The sequence below is a fragment of the Pan paniscus genome, chromosome X (assembly GCF_029289425.2).
Source record: "Pan paniscus chromosome X, NHGRI_mPanPan1-v2.0_pri, whole genome shotgun sequence".
Taxonomy (NCBI): domain Eukaryota; kingdom Metazoa; phylum Chordata; class Mammalia; order Primates; family Hominidae; genus Pan; species Pan paniscus.
The window spans coordinates 100,696,486-100,711,285 of NC_073272.2; the positions used below are offsets into that span (position 1 = coordinate 100,696,486).

Consider the following 14,800-nt stretch of genomic DNA (forward strand, 5'->3'; position numbering starts at 1 on the left):
CAAGCCGCTCTCCGTAATTGAGTCTACGTCAGCGTCGTCGCGCGCGCCACCTCCCGCCACCGAGCCACCCGCCACCTCTAGCCAATCAGGCTTCAGCTGAGTGCGTTGCTCCGCCCAGCCGCCCCTCTGGGTCTGCGCGGAAGCGCATGCGTGGGGTGGAGTCAGCTTCTTTGAATTCCGGAGGCGGCATTCGGTGGTCAGAGGCCTGTGCGGCTACAGGTAGAGTGTCTTAGGTGAGGGGGTACTTTTAAGCACCGCGCGAAATGGGGGCGAAGAGAATTTTTTTACTTTTGAGGGTGGGACTATCCTGCAAGGTGTGACTGCGGTCGGGTTTTCCGTAGCCAGTTTCGCACCAGGGATCCTTGGGAAGCGCTGGGATGGTTCAACTGGGTGGGGTCAGAAGCTGCTCCCCTGCCCTTCTTTCCTAGGAACCTAGGAAATAACTCGGAACCCGTAACGTCCCACTGGTTTGGACATATTCCTCTCCTGATCTGGCCTCATCTGTTCCAGGGAGGTGGGATTGAGTAAGTGTCATTCCGACCATTCCTTTAGTTTTTCCTATTTGCAGCCAAAAACTTAGAAGTCATTTTTGATTCCTCTTCCCTTTTCCCTACATCCAATTCTTTTATCACGGCCTACTCTGTCTAACTCCAAAACATTGCACGAATCCAATCATTTTCCACCTCTACACCCTAGGCCTAGTGCAGGCTACAGTCAAACCTCTTCTGGACTTCTGCGACAGCCTTTTATTTGGTTTCTTGCCGCTCCTTGACCTCTAACATTCTCGTCTCTGCACTGCAGCTAACATGATCGTCAAACACAAATCAGGTGGTATTGCTCCCCTCTCTAACCTTTCCCCCTTCCTCTATGTTTTCCCATGACATTTAAAATCCAAACTCCTTACTCTGGCCTGCAAATCCCAATATGAACTTAGTCCCTGGCTACGTTCTGACTTCATCGCTCGTTACCTTTTACCTCTTTCATTCCACTCCCTCCAGACTGATGTTACTACTGTTTCTTTTCTTTTCTCTTTTCTTTCTTTTCTTTCTTTCTTTCTGTCTCTGTCTCTCTCTCTCTCTCTCTCTCTCTCCCTCTCCCTCCCTTTCTTTCTTTCTTTCCTTTCTTTCTTCTTTCTTTTGACAGAGTTGGGCCAGGCGTGGTGGCTCACGCCTGTAATCCCAGCACTTTGGGAGGCTGAGGCAGGTGTGGATCACCTGAGGTCAGGAGTTCGAGACCAGCCTGGCTAACATGGTGAAACCCAGTCTCTACTAAAATACAACAAATAGCCGGGTGTGGTGGTGTGCGCCTGTAATTCCACCTACTTGGGAGGCTGAGACAGGAGAATTGCTTGAACCCGGGAGGCGGAGGTTGTGGTGAGCCGAGATAGAGATCGCGCCACTGCACTCCAGCCTGGGTGACAGAGTGAGACTGTCTCAAAAAAAAAAAAAAAAAAAAAAAAAAGAATGTCTCACTATGTTGCCCTCAGCTTCCCAAAGTGCTGGGATTATAGGTGTGACCCACCTTGCCCAGCCAAGCTGCTGTTTCTTTAACACATAAAGCTCTTTTTGCTTTAAGGTCTTAGCATGTCTTCCTCTTCTCTCTCCATGAAATATTCTTCCACCAGATCTTCACAGGGCTGGTTCCTTCTTGGCATTCAAATCTCAGTTTAAAGGTCACCTCAGAGAGGTTTTCTCTGAACACTTATTACAAAGTTACAATGTAGCTTCCCATCTCCACTTCATTTCTATCACATCACTGTGTATTATATTCATTATTGTTTACTGTTCTTCCTTTTTTTTTTTTTTTTTTTTTTAGACAAAGTCTTGCTCTGTCACCCAGGCTGGAGTGCAGTGGCGCAATCACGGCTCTCTGCAGCCTCGACCCCTGGGGCTCAAGCTATTCTCCTGCCTCACCCTCCTGAGTAGATAGGACTACAGGCACGTGCGGCTATGCCTAGCTAATTTTTTAAATCTTAAGTAGAGACATTGTCTCACTGTGTTGCCCAGACTGGTCTTGAACTCCTAGGTTGAAGGGATCTTCCAGCCTCTGCCTCCCGAAGTGCTGTATTACAGGTGTGAACTACCATGTCCAGTCTTAGTTTTATACTTATTTATTGACTGTCACCTCCCCCTTCAGTGTAAGTGTCATGAGAGCAGAGATCTTGATTGTTTTATTATTTTATCCCTGGTAACTAGACTTGTGCTTGGCAAATAGATGACATTTAGTAATTATTTATTAAGTGAATAAATGGGAATATTTGTCTCCTGAAAATGCTTAGTCTGGCCACCAGTTTGGCTTTTGAACTGTGCAGCTTTAACTTAGCACTGACAAATTTAGGACCATAAAGATTAAAAGCAAAATCAAGGAGAAGTGGGGAAAATAGGAGTGGAGAAAGTAAGATTGAGTTATTGAGATGGATTAGTTTTTTTGTTTGTTGTTTGAGACAGGGTCTCACTGTGTCACCCAGGCTGGAGTGCAGTAGTGCAATCTCTGCTCACTGCAGCCTTCACCTCCTGGGTTCAAGTGATTCTCCTGCCTCAGCCTCCCGAGTAGCTGGGATTACAGGTGTGTGCCACCATGCCCAACTAGTTTTTGTATTTTTTAGCAGAGACGGGGTTTCCTCATATTGGCCAGGCTGGTCTCAAACTCCTGTACGCCTGACCTCAAGTCAGGCCCACCTCGGCCTCCCAGAGTGCTGGGATTACAGGCGTGAGCCACCACGCCCGGCCGAGATGGATTAGTTTTGGACCCACTTATATGACATAGCCATTCTAAGAGAGAACTTGCATATGTTGCCTGTACTCTTACTGGTTTTTTCCACTAGAAAGCTAGTTCAGCTGATGAATGTTACCTTGTCAGGTTGTTTCTATTTCTATTTAGGGCAAGGACTTTCTGAGAAAGTCAACCTCTAGATTTTGTTTCCTGGATTGTTGTCAACTTATTTATTGTATGCCTGTTGTATGCTAGCTATTGTATACTAAATACTGGAAACACACCCTGTCTCTGTGGAGAAAAAAGGACTGTTTGGCTGATTAATGATAACTTAACACTTGTTTCTGTGTAGAACATATGCAGTAATGTCACCTCAAAAGAGATTTAAGAACGTCCAGGCACAAAACAGGACTTCACAAGGTAGTAGTAGTTTTCAGACCACGCTTTCAGCCTGGAAAGTAAAACAGGATCCAAGCAACTCAAAGAACATCTCAAAACATGGACAAAACAATCCAGTGGGAGATTATGAACATGCTGATGATCAAGCTGAAGAAGATGCTTTGCAAATGGCAGTGGGATATTTTGAGAAAGGTAAAGGTGGATTGTTTTCCTTATGAAACTCCTATTTCTGTAAAAATATTCTAGTCCCTCATTCATGCTTTTGTTTATTTAATAGACATTGAGCAATTACTACATATCAGTATGCTAGGCACTAGGGACACAACAACAAAACTTACTAGCAGAGTGGTTCCCAAACGGCTGCATATTGGGATCACTTGAGAATCTTTTTTTCTTTTTTTTTTTCCTCCCTCTCTACCCCTTTGGCTCTGAGAATCTTTAACAAACAAACTGATGTCAGGCATCTACTCTTAGACTTTCTGATTTTATTGGTATGGGATGCAACCTGGCATAGGGATTTTTTTTAAAGGCTTCCTAGGTGGTTCCAATGTATGGTAAAGTTTGGGAACCACTGTCCTAATATTGAAACAGGTTGTAGTCTAAGTTCAGTGCTTTTAGTTTAGAATAGGAATGTCAGGGCATAATCCAGCTTTCCTCACTGAAGTTGCTATCGCTGTTAAATATTCTTTAGTTAAAAACATCTTTGAACAGTTTTTGGGAAGACACTTCTTACATAAACTCCTTTATTTATTTTTGGAGACGGGGTCTTGCTCTGTTGCCCAGGCTGGAGTGCAGTGGCATGATCATTGTACGTTTAACCTTTTGGGCACAAGTGATCCTCCCATCTCAGCCTCCTGAGGAGCTGGGACCACAGGTGCGTGCCAGCATGTCCAGCTAGTTTTTAATTTTTTTGTAGAGATGGAGTCTTGTCATGTTGCCCAGGCTGGTCTCAAACTCCTGGCCTCAAGTGATCCTCTTACTTTGGCCTCCCAAAATGCTGGAATTACAGATGTGGGTCACCACGCCTGGTTATTAAGCTGTTCCTTTAAAGAGTTCCAAATTGTTATTATTGAGGCCGAAGACTGAAATAATTTTAAAGGTCTCACTATTTAATATTGTTTCTTTTTTCAGGTCCCATTAAAGCTTCACAGAATAAAGATAAAACCTTGGAAAAACACTTGAAAACTGTGGAAAATGTGGCTTGGAAGAATGGGTTAGCTTCAGAAGAAATTGATATTCTATTAAATATTGCACTCAGTGGCAAATTTGGTATGTTGAGGAAATGCTTTTTTTTTCTTTTAACTCACCTAGCACCTATATTTTTTTCTTTTAAAAATAAATCTTATATATATATACATACACACACACACACATATATATACTTTTTTTTATAATAGAGACAGCATCTCACTATATTGCCCAGGCTGGTCTCGAACTCCTAGACTCAAGTGATCCTCCCGCCTTGGCCTCTCAAAGTGCTGGGATTATAGGCTTGAGCCACCGCACCTGGCTTGAGGGGGATGTTGTTTTGTTTTTTGTTTTTTGTTTTGAGATGGAGTCTTGCTCTGTCACCCAGGCTGTAGTGCAGTGGCACCATCTCAGCTCACTGCTACCTCTGCCTCTCGGGTTCAAGCAATTCTCCTGCCTCAGCCTCCTGAGTAGCTGGGACTACAGGTGAGTGCCACCACACCTGGCTAATTTTTTGTATTTTTTTTTTTTTTTTTTTTTTTTTAGTAGGGACGGGTTTTCGCTGTGTTAGCCAAGATGGTCTCCATCTCCTGACCTCGTGATCCGCCTGCCTCGGCCTCCCAAAGTGCTGGGATTACAGGTGTGAGCCACCGTGCCTGGCCAAGGGGATTTTTTTTTCTTTTGGGAGACTGGGTCTCACTCCATCGCCCAGGCTGGAGTGCAGTGGCGCAATCTCAGCTCACTGCAACCTCCACCTTCCGGGTTCAAGCAGTTCTCTGCCTCAGCCTCCCGAGTAGCTGGGATTACAGGTGCCTGCCACCACGCCCGGCTAATGTTTTTGTATTTTTAGTAGAGACAGGGTTTCACCATCTTGGGCAGACTGGTCTTGAACTCCTGACCTCGTGATCCACCCGCCTCGGCCTCCCAAAGTGCTGGGATTACCGGTGTGAGCCACTGCGCCCAGCCTGGGATGCTTTTGTCATCACTTTGCTGTTAGTTTTTCCTTTTAGACTTTGTTTATTTATTTTTTTGAGACTGAGTTTTGCACTTGTTGCCCAGGCTGGAGTGCAGTGGTGCGATCTTGGCTCACTGCAACCTCTGCCTCCCAGGTTCAAGCGATTCTCCTGCCTCAGCCTCCTGAGTAGCTGGGATTACAGGCATGCGCCACCACGCCTGACTAGTTTTGTATTTTTAGTGGAGATGGGGTTTCTCCATGTTGGTCGGGTTGGTCTGGAACTCCCGACCTCAGGTGATCCGCCCACCTCGGCCTTCCAAAGTGCTGGGATTACAGGCGTGACCCACTGTGTCCGACCTTCCTTTTAGACTTTGAATTACATTGTTCATTGGAATTAGTTGCAGTTTTTTATGTTTAATGTTCTCTTCATAAGACCAATCTGTTAAGATTATAAAATGGGTTTTTTTGTGTGTGTGTTTGGGCCAAAAGTTTCTGTGTGCATATGCCGAAAATAACCAGTTACCATATATCATCACAGATAAAATGCAAAATACATACTTTTGTCACCAAATACATGAGAACCATTTTTTAGTATTTATCTTAAGAAGCATACGTAGTAATTTAAACAATGTTGCTGGAAGGCATCTTAAAAGATCACTTAGTCTACTTCATTACCTTCATTTTCTTTCTTTTTTTTTTTTTTTTTTTTTTTTTTTTTTTGAGATGAGTTTCACTCTTTCACCCAGGCTGGAATGCAATGGCATGATCTCGGCTCACTGCAACCTCTGCCTCCTGGGTTCAAGCGATTCTCCTGCCTCAGCTTTCTGAGTAGCTGGGCTTATCGGCATGTGCCACCACACCCAGCTAATTTTTGTATTTTTAGTAGAGACGGGGTTTCGCCATGTTGGCCAGGGTGGTCTCAAACTTCTGACCTCAGGTGATCCACCCGCCTTGGCCTCCCAAAGTGCTAGGATTACAGGCGTGAGCCAGTGTGCCCAGCTAAGATGCTTTTTCTTTTGTGCAAATGCATCTTTTCCTGTTCTAAATTCATTGGTGGTGGTTCGGATGGTTGGAAGAGGTTCTTAGAAATAACACCTGGTCAATATTTTATTTACTTGAACCTTTTAAGTTTTTCTCATTTAAATTCAGACTTGGAAGATATTTTAGACTTTAAACACTCTCATTTAAAGGTGAGGAAAAAGAGGCTCAGAGTAGTTAAAGAGACTTGCTTAAAGATGTCCAAACTCCCATTCTAGTGCTTATACTGTACCACATTGCTGCTTTTTTTCCTACTTAAAAAAAAGTTAAGGCTGGGTATAGTGGCTCATGCCTATAATCCCAGCACTTTGAGGGGCCAAGGCAGGATGATTGCTTGAAGCCAGATTTGAGACCAGCCTGGGCAACAAAGCAAAACCTTGTCTACAAAATGTTAAAAAAAAAATTAGCTAGGTGCAGTGGCATGTGCCTGTAGTCCCAGCTACTTGGGAGTCTGAGGCAAGAGAATCACTTGAGCCCAGGAGTTTGAGCTATGATGGTGCCACTGTACTCCAGTGTGGGCCACAGAGCAAGACCCTGTCTCTGGGAAAAAAAAAAAAAAAGAAAAATTAAGACAGCTCTCAAAACCAAATGCTTTATATACTAAGTATTTCCTGGCTGTTGGATGTTAGATTCCTTTGTTTATATCCTAGCAGCATACTTGCAGGGGTGTGTGTGTATTTATTTTAAAGTAACAACACATTACTAACCGAATTCAACATATGACTGTCAAGTATTTTATTTTTCCATTTTTATCTGATTAGTTCTCTGTTTCCCTAGAAAGTTAAATTAGACCTAATAAAATTGGCTTTTTTCTTGTAGATGGTTTTAGATTATTTGGTTCTAATATCTTTCCAGGAATCCATGTTTAACTGAACAATGTCTGTCAAGATCAATTCTCCCACTCCCATCTCACCTTAAAACATATATGGAGTAGGGGCCGGGTGCAGTGGCTCACGCCTGTAACCCCAACACTTTGGGAGGCCGAGGTGGGCGGATCACGAGATCAGGAGATCGAGACCATCCTGGCTAACATGGTGAAACCCCGTCTCTCCTAAAAATACAAAAAATTAGCCGGGCGTGGTGTCGGGCGCCTGTAGTCCCAGCTACTTGGGAGGCTGAGGCAGGAGAATGGCGTGAACCCAGGAGGCGGAGCTTGCAGTGAGCCGAGGTCATGCCACTGCACTCAAGCCTGGGTGAAGAGCGAGACTCCATCTCAAAAAAACAAAACAAAAAAACAACATGTATGGAGTATACAGATGTTTTCTATTTTAGAAATTTTTTTTCGTGACAGAGTCTTGCTGTGTTGTCCAGACTGCAGTGCAGTGGTATGATCATGGTTCACTGCAGCCTTGACCTTCTGGACTCCAGCAATCCTCCCATCTCAGACTCCCAAGTAGATGGGACTACAGGTGCGTGCCACTGCACCCAGCCTCCTTTTGATATCTCAGAAATTAATGATTAGGTTATCTTGATGTCTGCTAGGACTTGAGGTGTCTCAAAATGCATGCCTCAGACTCGGGAAACTTTTATATAGCAAGTTAAAAAATAATCTCTGGCTTTCTATTGTTACTTTTCATTTTTTTTTTTTCTGTTAAGCTGGAATTTGCTGAGGTCAAATGTGGCCTCCTTAATTCCTTTTCTCCCTTTTATTATAGTTATTTTTGTGATGTCCCCATCCCTACTAGATCTTTACATGCAGCTCTTTTGGTAAGTTGAGATGCATATTTAGAGGCAGGTATGGTAGAAATGTCATCATAATTAGGTACAAAGGGACTTTAGACTCTTTAAAAATTAAGTCACTTGGAAGTAAAAATAGAATTAATATTGAATTCTCCCTTTGAATTTGTGCACATGTAATGTGTTGGTGGTGAGACTATTTTAAATTTCGAAGACTTAGTGGATGGGAGTGAGAAAGAAAACAAGAAAAACAGGAAACCACAAGAGTGGAAAGCAGAGATTTTTATTTTTGTGATTCATTACCTATCATCACTGCTTCCTTTCTTCTCCACAGAATGATAGTGTAGAAAGTGATGAGATATATTCTAATTCTTGAAGCCTTAATTAACAGAAATTGAGATAGGATATATTCAAAGCCAGTCTCTATGACATCTTTTTTTTTTTTTTTGAGATGGAGTTTTGCTCTTGTCACCCAGGCTGGAGTGCAATGGTGTGATCTCAGCTAACTGCAACCTCCGCCTCCCAGGTTCAAGCGATTCTCCTGCCTCAGCCTCCTGAGTAGCTGGGATTACAGGTGCCCGCCACCATGCCCAGCTAAGTTTTGTATTTTTAGTAGAGATGGGGTTTCACCACGTTGGCCAGGCTGGTCTCGAACTCCTGACCTCAGGTGATCTCTGTGACATCATTTCTATTACCAGATGGGAGAACACCATAGAGGCCTGAGATCAAGTGGAAAGATTGGACTAGTGTAGAATGGTATTACTGCCAGCCAATTCCAAGAATATCTTGTTCTAGGCCAGTCACGGTGGCTCATGCCTGTAATCCCAGCACTTTGGGAGGCCAAGGTGGGCAGATCCCTTGAGCCCAGGATGTGAGACCAGCCTGGGCAACATAGTGAGACCTTGTCTTTGCTAAAAATAAAAAACTTAACCAGGTATGGTGGCACGTGCCTGTAGTCCCAGCTACTCTGGAGGCTGAGGTGGGAGGATTGCTTGAGCCCAGGAATTTGAGGTTGTTATGAGCTATGATTGCACCACTGCACTCCAGCCTGGGTGACAGAGTCAGACCCTGTCTCAAAAAAAAAAAAAAAAAAAGAATATCTGTTCTCTTCTGCTACTCTCCCCACTTTTTGGGGGTGAGTGGATGGTACAAATATATATATTTTTAATTTTATATTTATGTTTTTATTTCTGGTTCACATTCTCTCATGAACAAATACATTCTTAAATGTAACACCTCATGCAAAGTGTCCGTCAGTAGCTTTAAATAAATCAGTCTATTAGGCCATTAAAAAAAAAATCTTTGAAATTTCCCTGTGATTGAAAGCTTTTTTGGAGGTATAATTTACATACCATAAAATTCATTTTTTTTCTTTTCTTTTTTTTGTGAGATGGAGTTTCACTCTTATTGCCCAGGCTGGAGTGCAATGGTGTGATCTTGGCTCACTGCAACCTCTGCCTCCTGGGTTCAAGCGATTCTCCTGCCTCAGCCTCCCGAGTAGCTGGGATTACAGGCTCCCACCACCACACCCAGCTAATTTTTGTATTTTTAGTAGAGATGGGGTTTCACCATGTTGGCCATGCTGGTCTTGAACTCCTGACCTCAGATGATCTGCCTGCTTCGGCCTTCCAAAGTGCTGGGATTACAGTTGTGAGCCACTGTGCCCTCATAAAATTCATTGTTTTATTTTTTTATTTTTTATTTTTTTATTTTTGAGATGGAGTTTCACTCTTGTAGCCCAGGGTGCAGTGCAATGGCATGATCTTGGCTCACTGCAACCTCTGCCTCCCGGGTTCCAGTGATTCTCCTGCCTCAGCCTCCCGAGTGGCTGGGATTACAGGCGCCTACCACAACACTTGGCTAATTTTTTTTTTTTTTTTTTTGAGACGGAGTTTCGCTCTTGTCACCTGGGCTGGATTACAGGCGTGAGCCACCACACCTGGCCTAATTTTGTATTTTTTTAATTAGAGATGGGGTTTCATCACCTTGGCCAGGCTGGTCTTGAACTCCTGACCTCAGGTGATCTGCCTGCCTCAGCCTCCCAAAGTGCTAGAATTACAGGCGTGAGCTACTGTGCCCGGCAAAATTCATTGTTTTAAAAATTCAGCATTTTTGTTTTTGGAGACAGAGTCTCACTCTGTCACCCAGGCTGGAGTCTAGTGGTGTGATCTCAGTTCACTGCAACCTCCACCTTCCAGGCTCAAGCGATCCTCCCACGTCAGCCTCCCAAGTAACTGGGACTATAGGCATGTGCTACCACATCTGGCTAATTTTTATATTTTTTGTAGAGATTGGGGTCTCACTATATTGCCTAGGCTAATCTCAAACTCCTAGGCTCAAGCAGTCCTCCGGCCTCAGCCTCCCAGGAGGCACCACCATGCCCAGCTAATCTTTTTTTTTTTTTTTCCATAGAGACGGGGTCCTGCTATGTTGCCCAGGCTGGTCTCAAACTCCTGGGCTCAAGTGATCCATCTGCTTCAGCCTCCCAAAGTGCTTAGATTATAGGCATGTGTCACCACGCTCGGCCCCAAATTCAGCATTTTTTTAAAGCATAGTCACAGAGTTGTGTAATCATCACCACTATCTAATTCTTGAACATTTTCATCACCCCAAGAAGAAACCCTGTACTCATTTATATTTTTTAAATAGAAATATTTGGACCAAATAATTTGCCTTATAGTTTTTTTTTTTTTTTTGAGAGAGGGTCTCACTCTGTCACCCAGGCTGGAGTGCAGTGGCACGATCACAGCTCACTGCAGCCTCGACCTCCCTGGGCTCAGGTGTTTCCCCCACATCAGCCTCCCGAGTTGCTGTGACTACAGGCTTGCCCCACCACCCTTGGCTAATTTTTGTATTTTTAGTAGATAACGGGGTTTTGTCATGTTGCCCAGGCTAGTCTTGACCTCCTGGGCTCAAGTGATCCGCTTGCCTCGGCCTCCCAAAGTGTTAGGATTATAGGCATGAGCCACTGTGCCTAACTATTGCCTTATTGTATATTAGTAGTTAAAGGTACATTTTTGTTTTGAACAATTTATTAATAATGATAAGAGATACTGAGTTTTACATACTGTTGGTTTTTATTGCCTTCAATATAACGTGAGGTGTGGTGTTTTTTTTTTTTTTTTTTTTTTGAGATGGAGTTTTGGTCTTGTCCAGTCTGGAGTGCATGGCGTGATCTCGGCTCACCGCAACCTCTGCCTCCTGGGTTCAAGCGATTCTCCTGCCTCAGCCTCCCGAGTAGCTGGGATTACAGGCATGCTCCACCACGCCCAGCTAATTTTTATATTTTTAGTAGAGATAGGGTTTCTCCATGTTGGTCAGGCTGGTCTTGAACTCCCAACTTCAGGTGATCTGCCCACCGTGGCCTCCCAAAGTGCTGGGATTACAGGCATGAGCTGCCACGCCCAGCCTAATGTGAGATTTTTAGATCCAAGAGTGAATAATAGTAAAAGAACAATCGAGACACTAAAATGTAGTTTAATTTAGCTTGTCTCCTTTCCAGGAAATGCTGTAAACACACGGATATTGAAGTGCATCATCCCAGCAACAGTAATATCAGAAGATTCTGTGGTTAAGGCAGTCTCCTGGCTTTGTGTTGGCAAGTGTTCTGGTAGCACCAAGGTAATCTTTTTAAACACTTTGATGATAAGTCCTTCAGAACCACTTAAGGGCTGGCAAGGAAGAGCCACTTATGAAGTAATGGCATTGGCCTTTTGTGCAAAGCCTGTAGTTTTGGAACAATATATCTTGATGCAAGGACTATGTTCAAACAGAAATTTTTACTGAGAAATAAAATCTATTATTCTACTTTGTGCCTGAAGCTTCTAAAATAGCCCTGGCGGCGGGGGACGGGGGGCGGAATTAAACTCTTCTGTACCAGTTATATTTCTTTAAAGATAAGTATTTTGTCTCTTCAATAGGTACTTTTTTATCGTTGGCTGGTTGCAATGTTTGACTTCATTGATCGTAAGGAGCAAATTAACTTGCTCTATGGCTTCTTTTTTGCTTCATTGCAAGATGATGCACTGGTAAGTAAAAATTGGGCAGCATTAGGCATCAATCAAATAGTACATGTGTGTATATTGATGCACCATATATGCTTCAGTGTGCTACACAATGTGTTTTTCCTTATTTTAAAAATATATCAAACATACAGAAATGTACCAAGATAACGTAGACATATCAAATATACAGAAAAGGGCAAATAATAACATTCTATTTTGCACCTGTCTCTCAGATTAACAAATAGAAAATTTTTATCGTATTTACTTTATGTCTTCTTTTAAGGAAATAAAAATGTTACAGATAAAGTTGATTCCACGTTGGAGTCTTCTTTGCTGATCTGGAGCACTCATTGCCATCTTTTCCCTTTTAAACCACTTCAACAGAGTCCTTCGAGTCATTTACTCTACATTTTCTTGATTAACGCTGCAAAAGCCTCATCAGAATTAATGAGAAGGAGAGGATTACTTTTCACGAGTGCCAATGGAGTGATTTTGATTAAATAGCATAATTATTTCTCTTAAAAACATTAATAACTTTAAGAAATCAATCTACTGTCCACCTGGAAGACTTTCAAGGACCATCAGTAGTTCACAGACCATGTGAATCACTCATCTAACTGTATTGCTCTTGCCTTTGGGAAGGGAATTCATTTATTGATTTTATTTTTTAAAAATGATGTTTCCAGTGTGTTCATTGCATTGTCCTAGCCACTGTAGAAGATTCAAAGTTTAGCATAGGGTTTCTATATTCCAGGAACTTGAAATCTCATTGGGGAATTAAGGAAATCACATAAATTATCAAAAACAGTATAGGATAGTTTGAGGATAATAATTGCTGTAATATTTCCAGGAAGGAAGAAAGCACTGTAAATCAAAATGATTAGTTAAAACACCATAAAGTATGTGGGTGTTGAGCTGGGCCTTACAGGTTGAATAGGATTTGGGATTTGATGACAGAAAGTGATATTTGATATGATGGGAATATTTCAAGCAAAGTTGTGAGGTGTGTAAATTGTGTTTTAGGAGACCTTAAATAGACCAGCCTGACCTAATTAGAGGTGGTGTTAGGTGGTAAGCCTGAAAAAGTTGGGTGAGGACAGATTGTAGAGGTCTTCCAATGTGATGCTAAGGAATTGGAACTTTATTCAGTGGGGAAATCACTGAAAATTTTTGGCTAGAAAGCAGCTTTGTAGGAAGCTATATCTAGTAGTTCCCAACAATGTGAATTAAGAGAGAGGCTGAAGGCAGGAATACTAGTTAGGAAGCTGACATGATAATCTAGGTATAACATGATGTCCTAGACAAGAAATTCTCAAATATGGTCTGTGGACCCCCTGGGGCTTCCTGAGACCCTTTCAGGAAGTCCAAGAGGTCAAAATTATTTTCATAATAATACCAAGGTATTATTTGCCATTTTCACTTTGTTCACCTTAGTGCTGATGGTGCTAAAGCAATGGTGGGTAAAACTGCTGGCCATTTAACAGGAATCAAGGCAGTGGCACCAAACTATACTAGCATATTCTTCATTATGTTCTTCATTGTGGTAAAAAAAAAATGCTAATTTCACTTAATGTCAAATGAAGCAGTAAAAGTTAACTCATTAGTTTTATTAAATCTCTACATCTTTAATATTCTGTATGATGAAATGGCAAGTACAAACAAAGTCCTCCTGCATGCTAAAGTACAGTGGTTATTCTGAGGAAAAGCATTTGTGTGATTGAGTTGCGAGCCGAACTAGCTCCATTTTTATTTGAAAGAATGACTGATGGCCAAGCGCGGTGGCTCACACCTGTAATCCCTGCATTTTGGGAGGCTGAGGCAGGTGGATCACAAGGTCAAGAGATTGAGACCATCCTGGCCAACATGGTGAAACCCCGTCTCTGCTAAAAATACAAAAATTAGCTGGGCATGGTGGCATGTGCCTGCAGTCCCAGCTACTCGGGAGGCTGAGGCAGGAGAATCACTTGAACCCAGTAGGCAGAGGTTGCAGTGAGCCAAGATTGCGCCACTGCACTCCGGCCTGGCGACAGAGTGAGACTGTGTCTCAAAAGAAAAGAATGACTGACGTACGAACCGTAGTTATACAGACTTGGGTACTTGGAAGATGTTTTCTTGAAAATGAACAAAACAATCCTGTTATTTCAAAGAAAACAACTGGCCGTATCTGTTGCCAGTGATAGAATTTGAGCATTCAAGTGAAAAATCAAAGTTTGGAAAATTTGTATCTGCCACTATGAACCTGACAGCTTTTAGATACCTGAAAGACTTTTCTAATAATTGGTGATGGTATTAATGTTGTGATTTTTAGTTATCATATAATGAAATGTGTCAGCATTTGGAAGCTCAGTATAACTCAGTGAGCCAATATTTTCCAGATGAACAAGTACGATGTTCTAAATTCATACATGGATAAAAGATCCATTTAAAATACAAGATACATCAATGAATTTTAATGGAACAGAGTACAGAGCTTTTATTGAGAGTGTTTCAGATTCCACATTGCAGCTAACCCTTAAGAAAGTACCACTTGTCAAGTTTTGGTGTAGTATCAAAGACTAATATCCACAATTTTCTGAAAAGGCTTTTAAAATATTCCTACCTTTTCCAACTATGTATCTGTGTGAGGCTGGATTTTCTTCATGCAATTCAATCAAAACATAACAGAATTAATATAGAAGCACAGATTCCAACTGTGTTCTCTTAAGCCAGAGACATTAAAAAGATTTGTAGAAATGGGCTGTGAGTTGGAGGCAGCAGTGAGCCTCAGGTGATCCACCCGCCTCGGGCTCCCAACGTGCCGGGATTACAGGTGTGAGCTACCACACTG

General features: G+C 42.5%; 1 protein-coding gene across 6 annotated transcripts in view; it reads left to right on the forward strand.

Moving 5' to 3' along the window:
- The first annotated feature begins 139 nt into the window (after positions 1 to 139).
- CENPI (centromere protein I) overlaps positions 140 to 14,800 on the forward strand; it is a 68,684-nt gene continuing 54,023 nt past the window's right edge. For 2 of the 6 annotated variants that reach the window (XM_008962750.4, XM_057301086.2), the window contains exons 1-6: positions 145 to 233; positions 429 to 524; positions 3,065 to 3,303; positions 4,243 to 4,380; positions 11,472 to 11,590; positions 11,890 to 11,997. In XM_008962750.4, the coding sequence (XP_008960998.1) occupies positions 3,078 to 3,303; positions 4,243 to 4,380; positions 11,472 to 11,590; positions 11,890 to 11,997 (591 nt within the window). In that variant the 5' untranslated portion in view covers positions 145 to 233; positions 429 to 524; positions 3,065 to 3,077. Of the gene's footprint in view, positions 234 to 428; positions 525 to 1,815; positions 2,073 to 3,064; positions 3,304 to 4,242; positions 4,381 to 11,471; positions 11,591 to 11,889; positions 11,998 to 14,800 lie in introns of all 6 variants that reach the window. The other 4 variants (XM_034949464.3, XM_008962751.4, XM_003810404.5 and 1 more) reach the window with 4 other exon arrangements.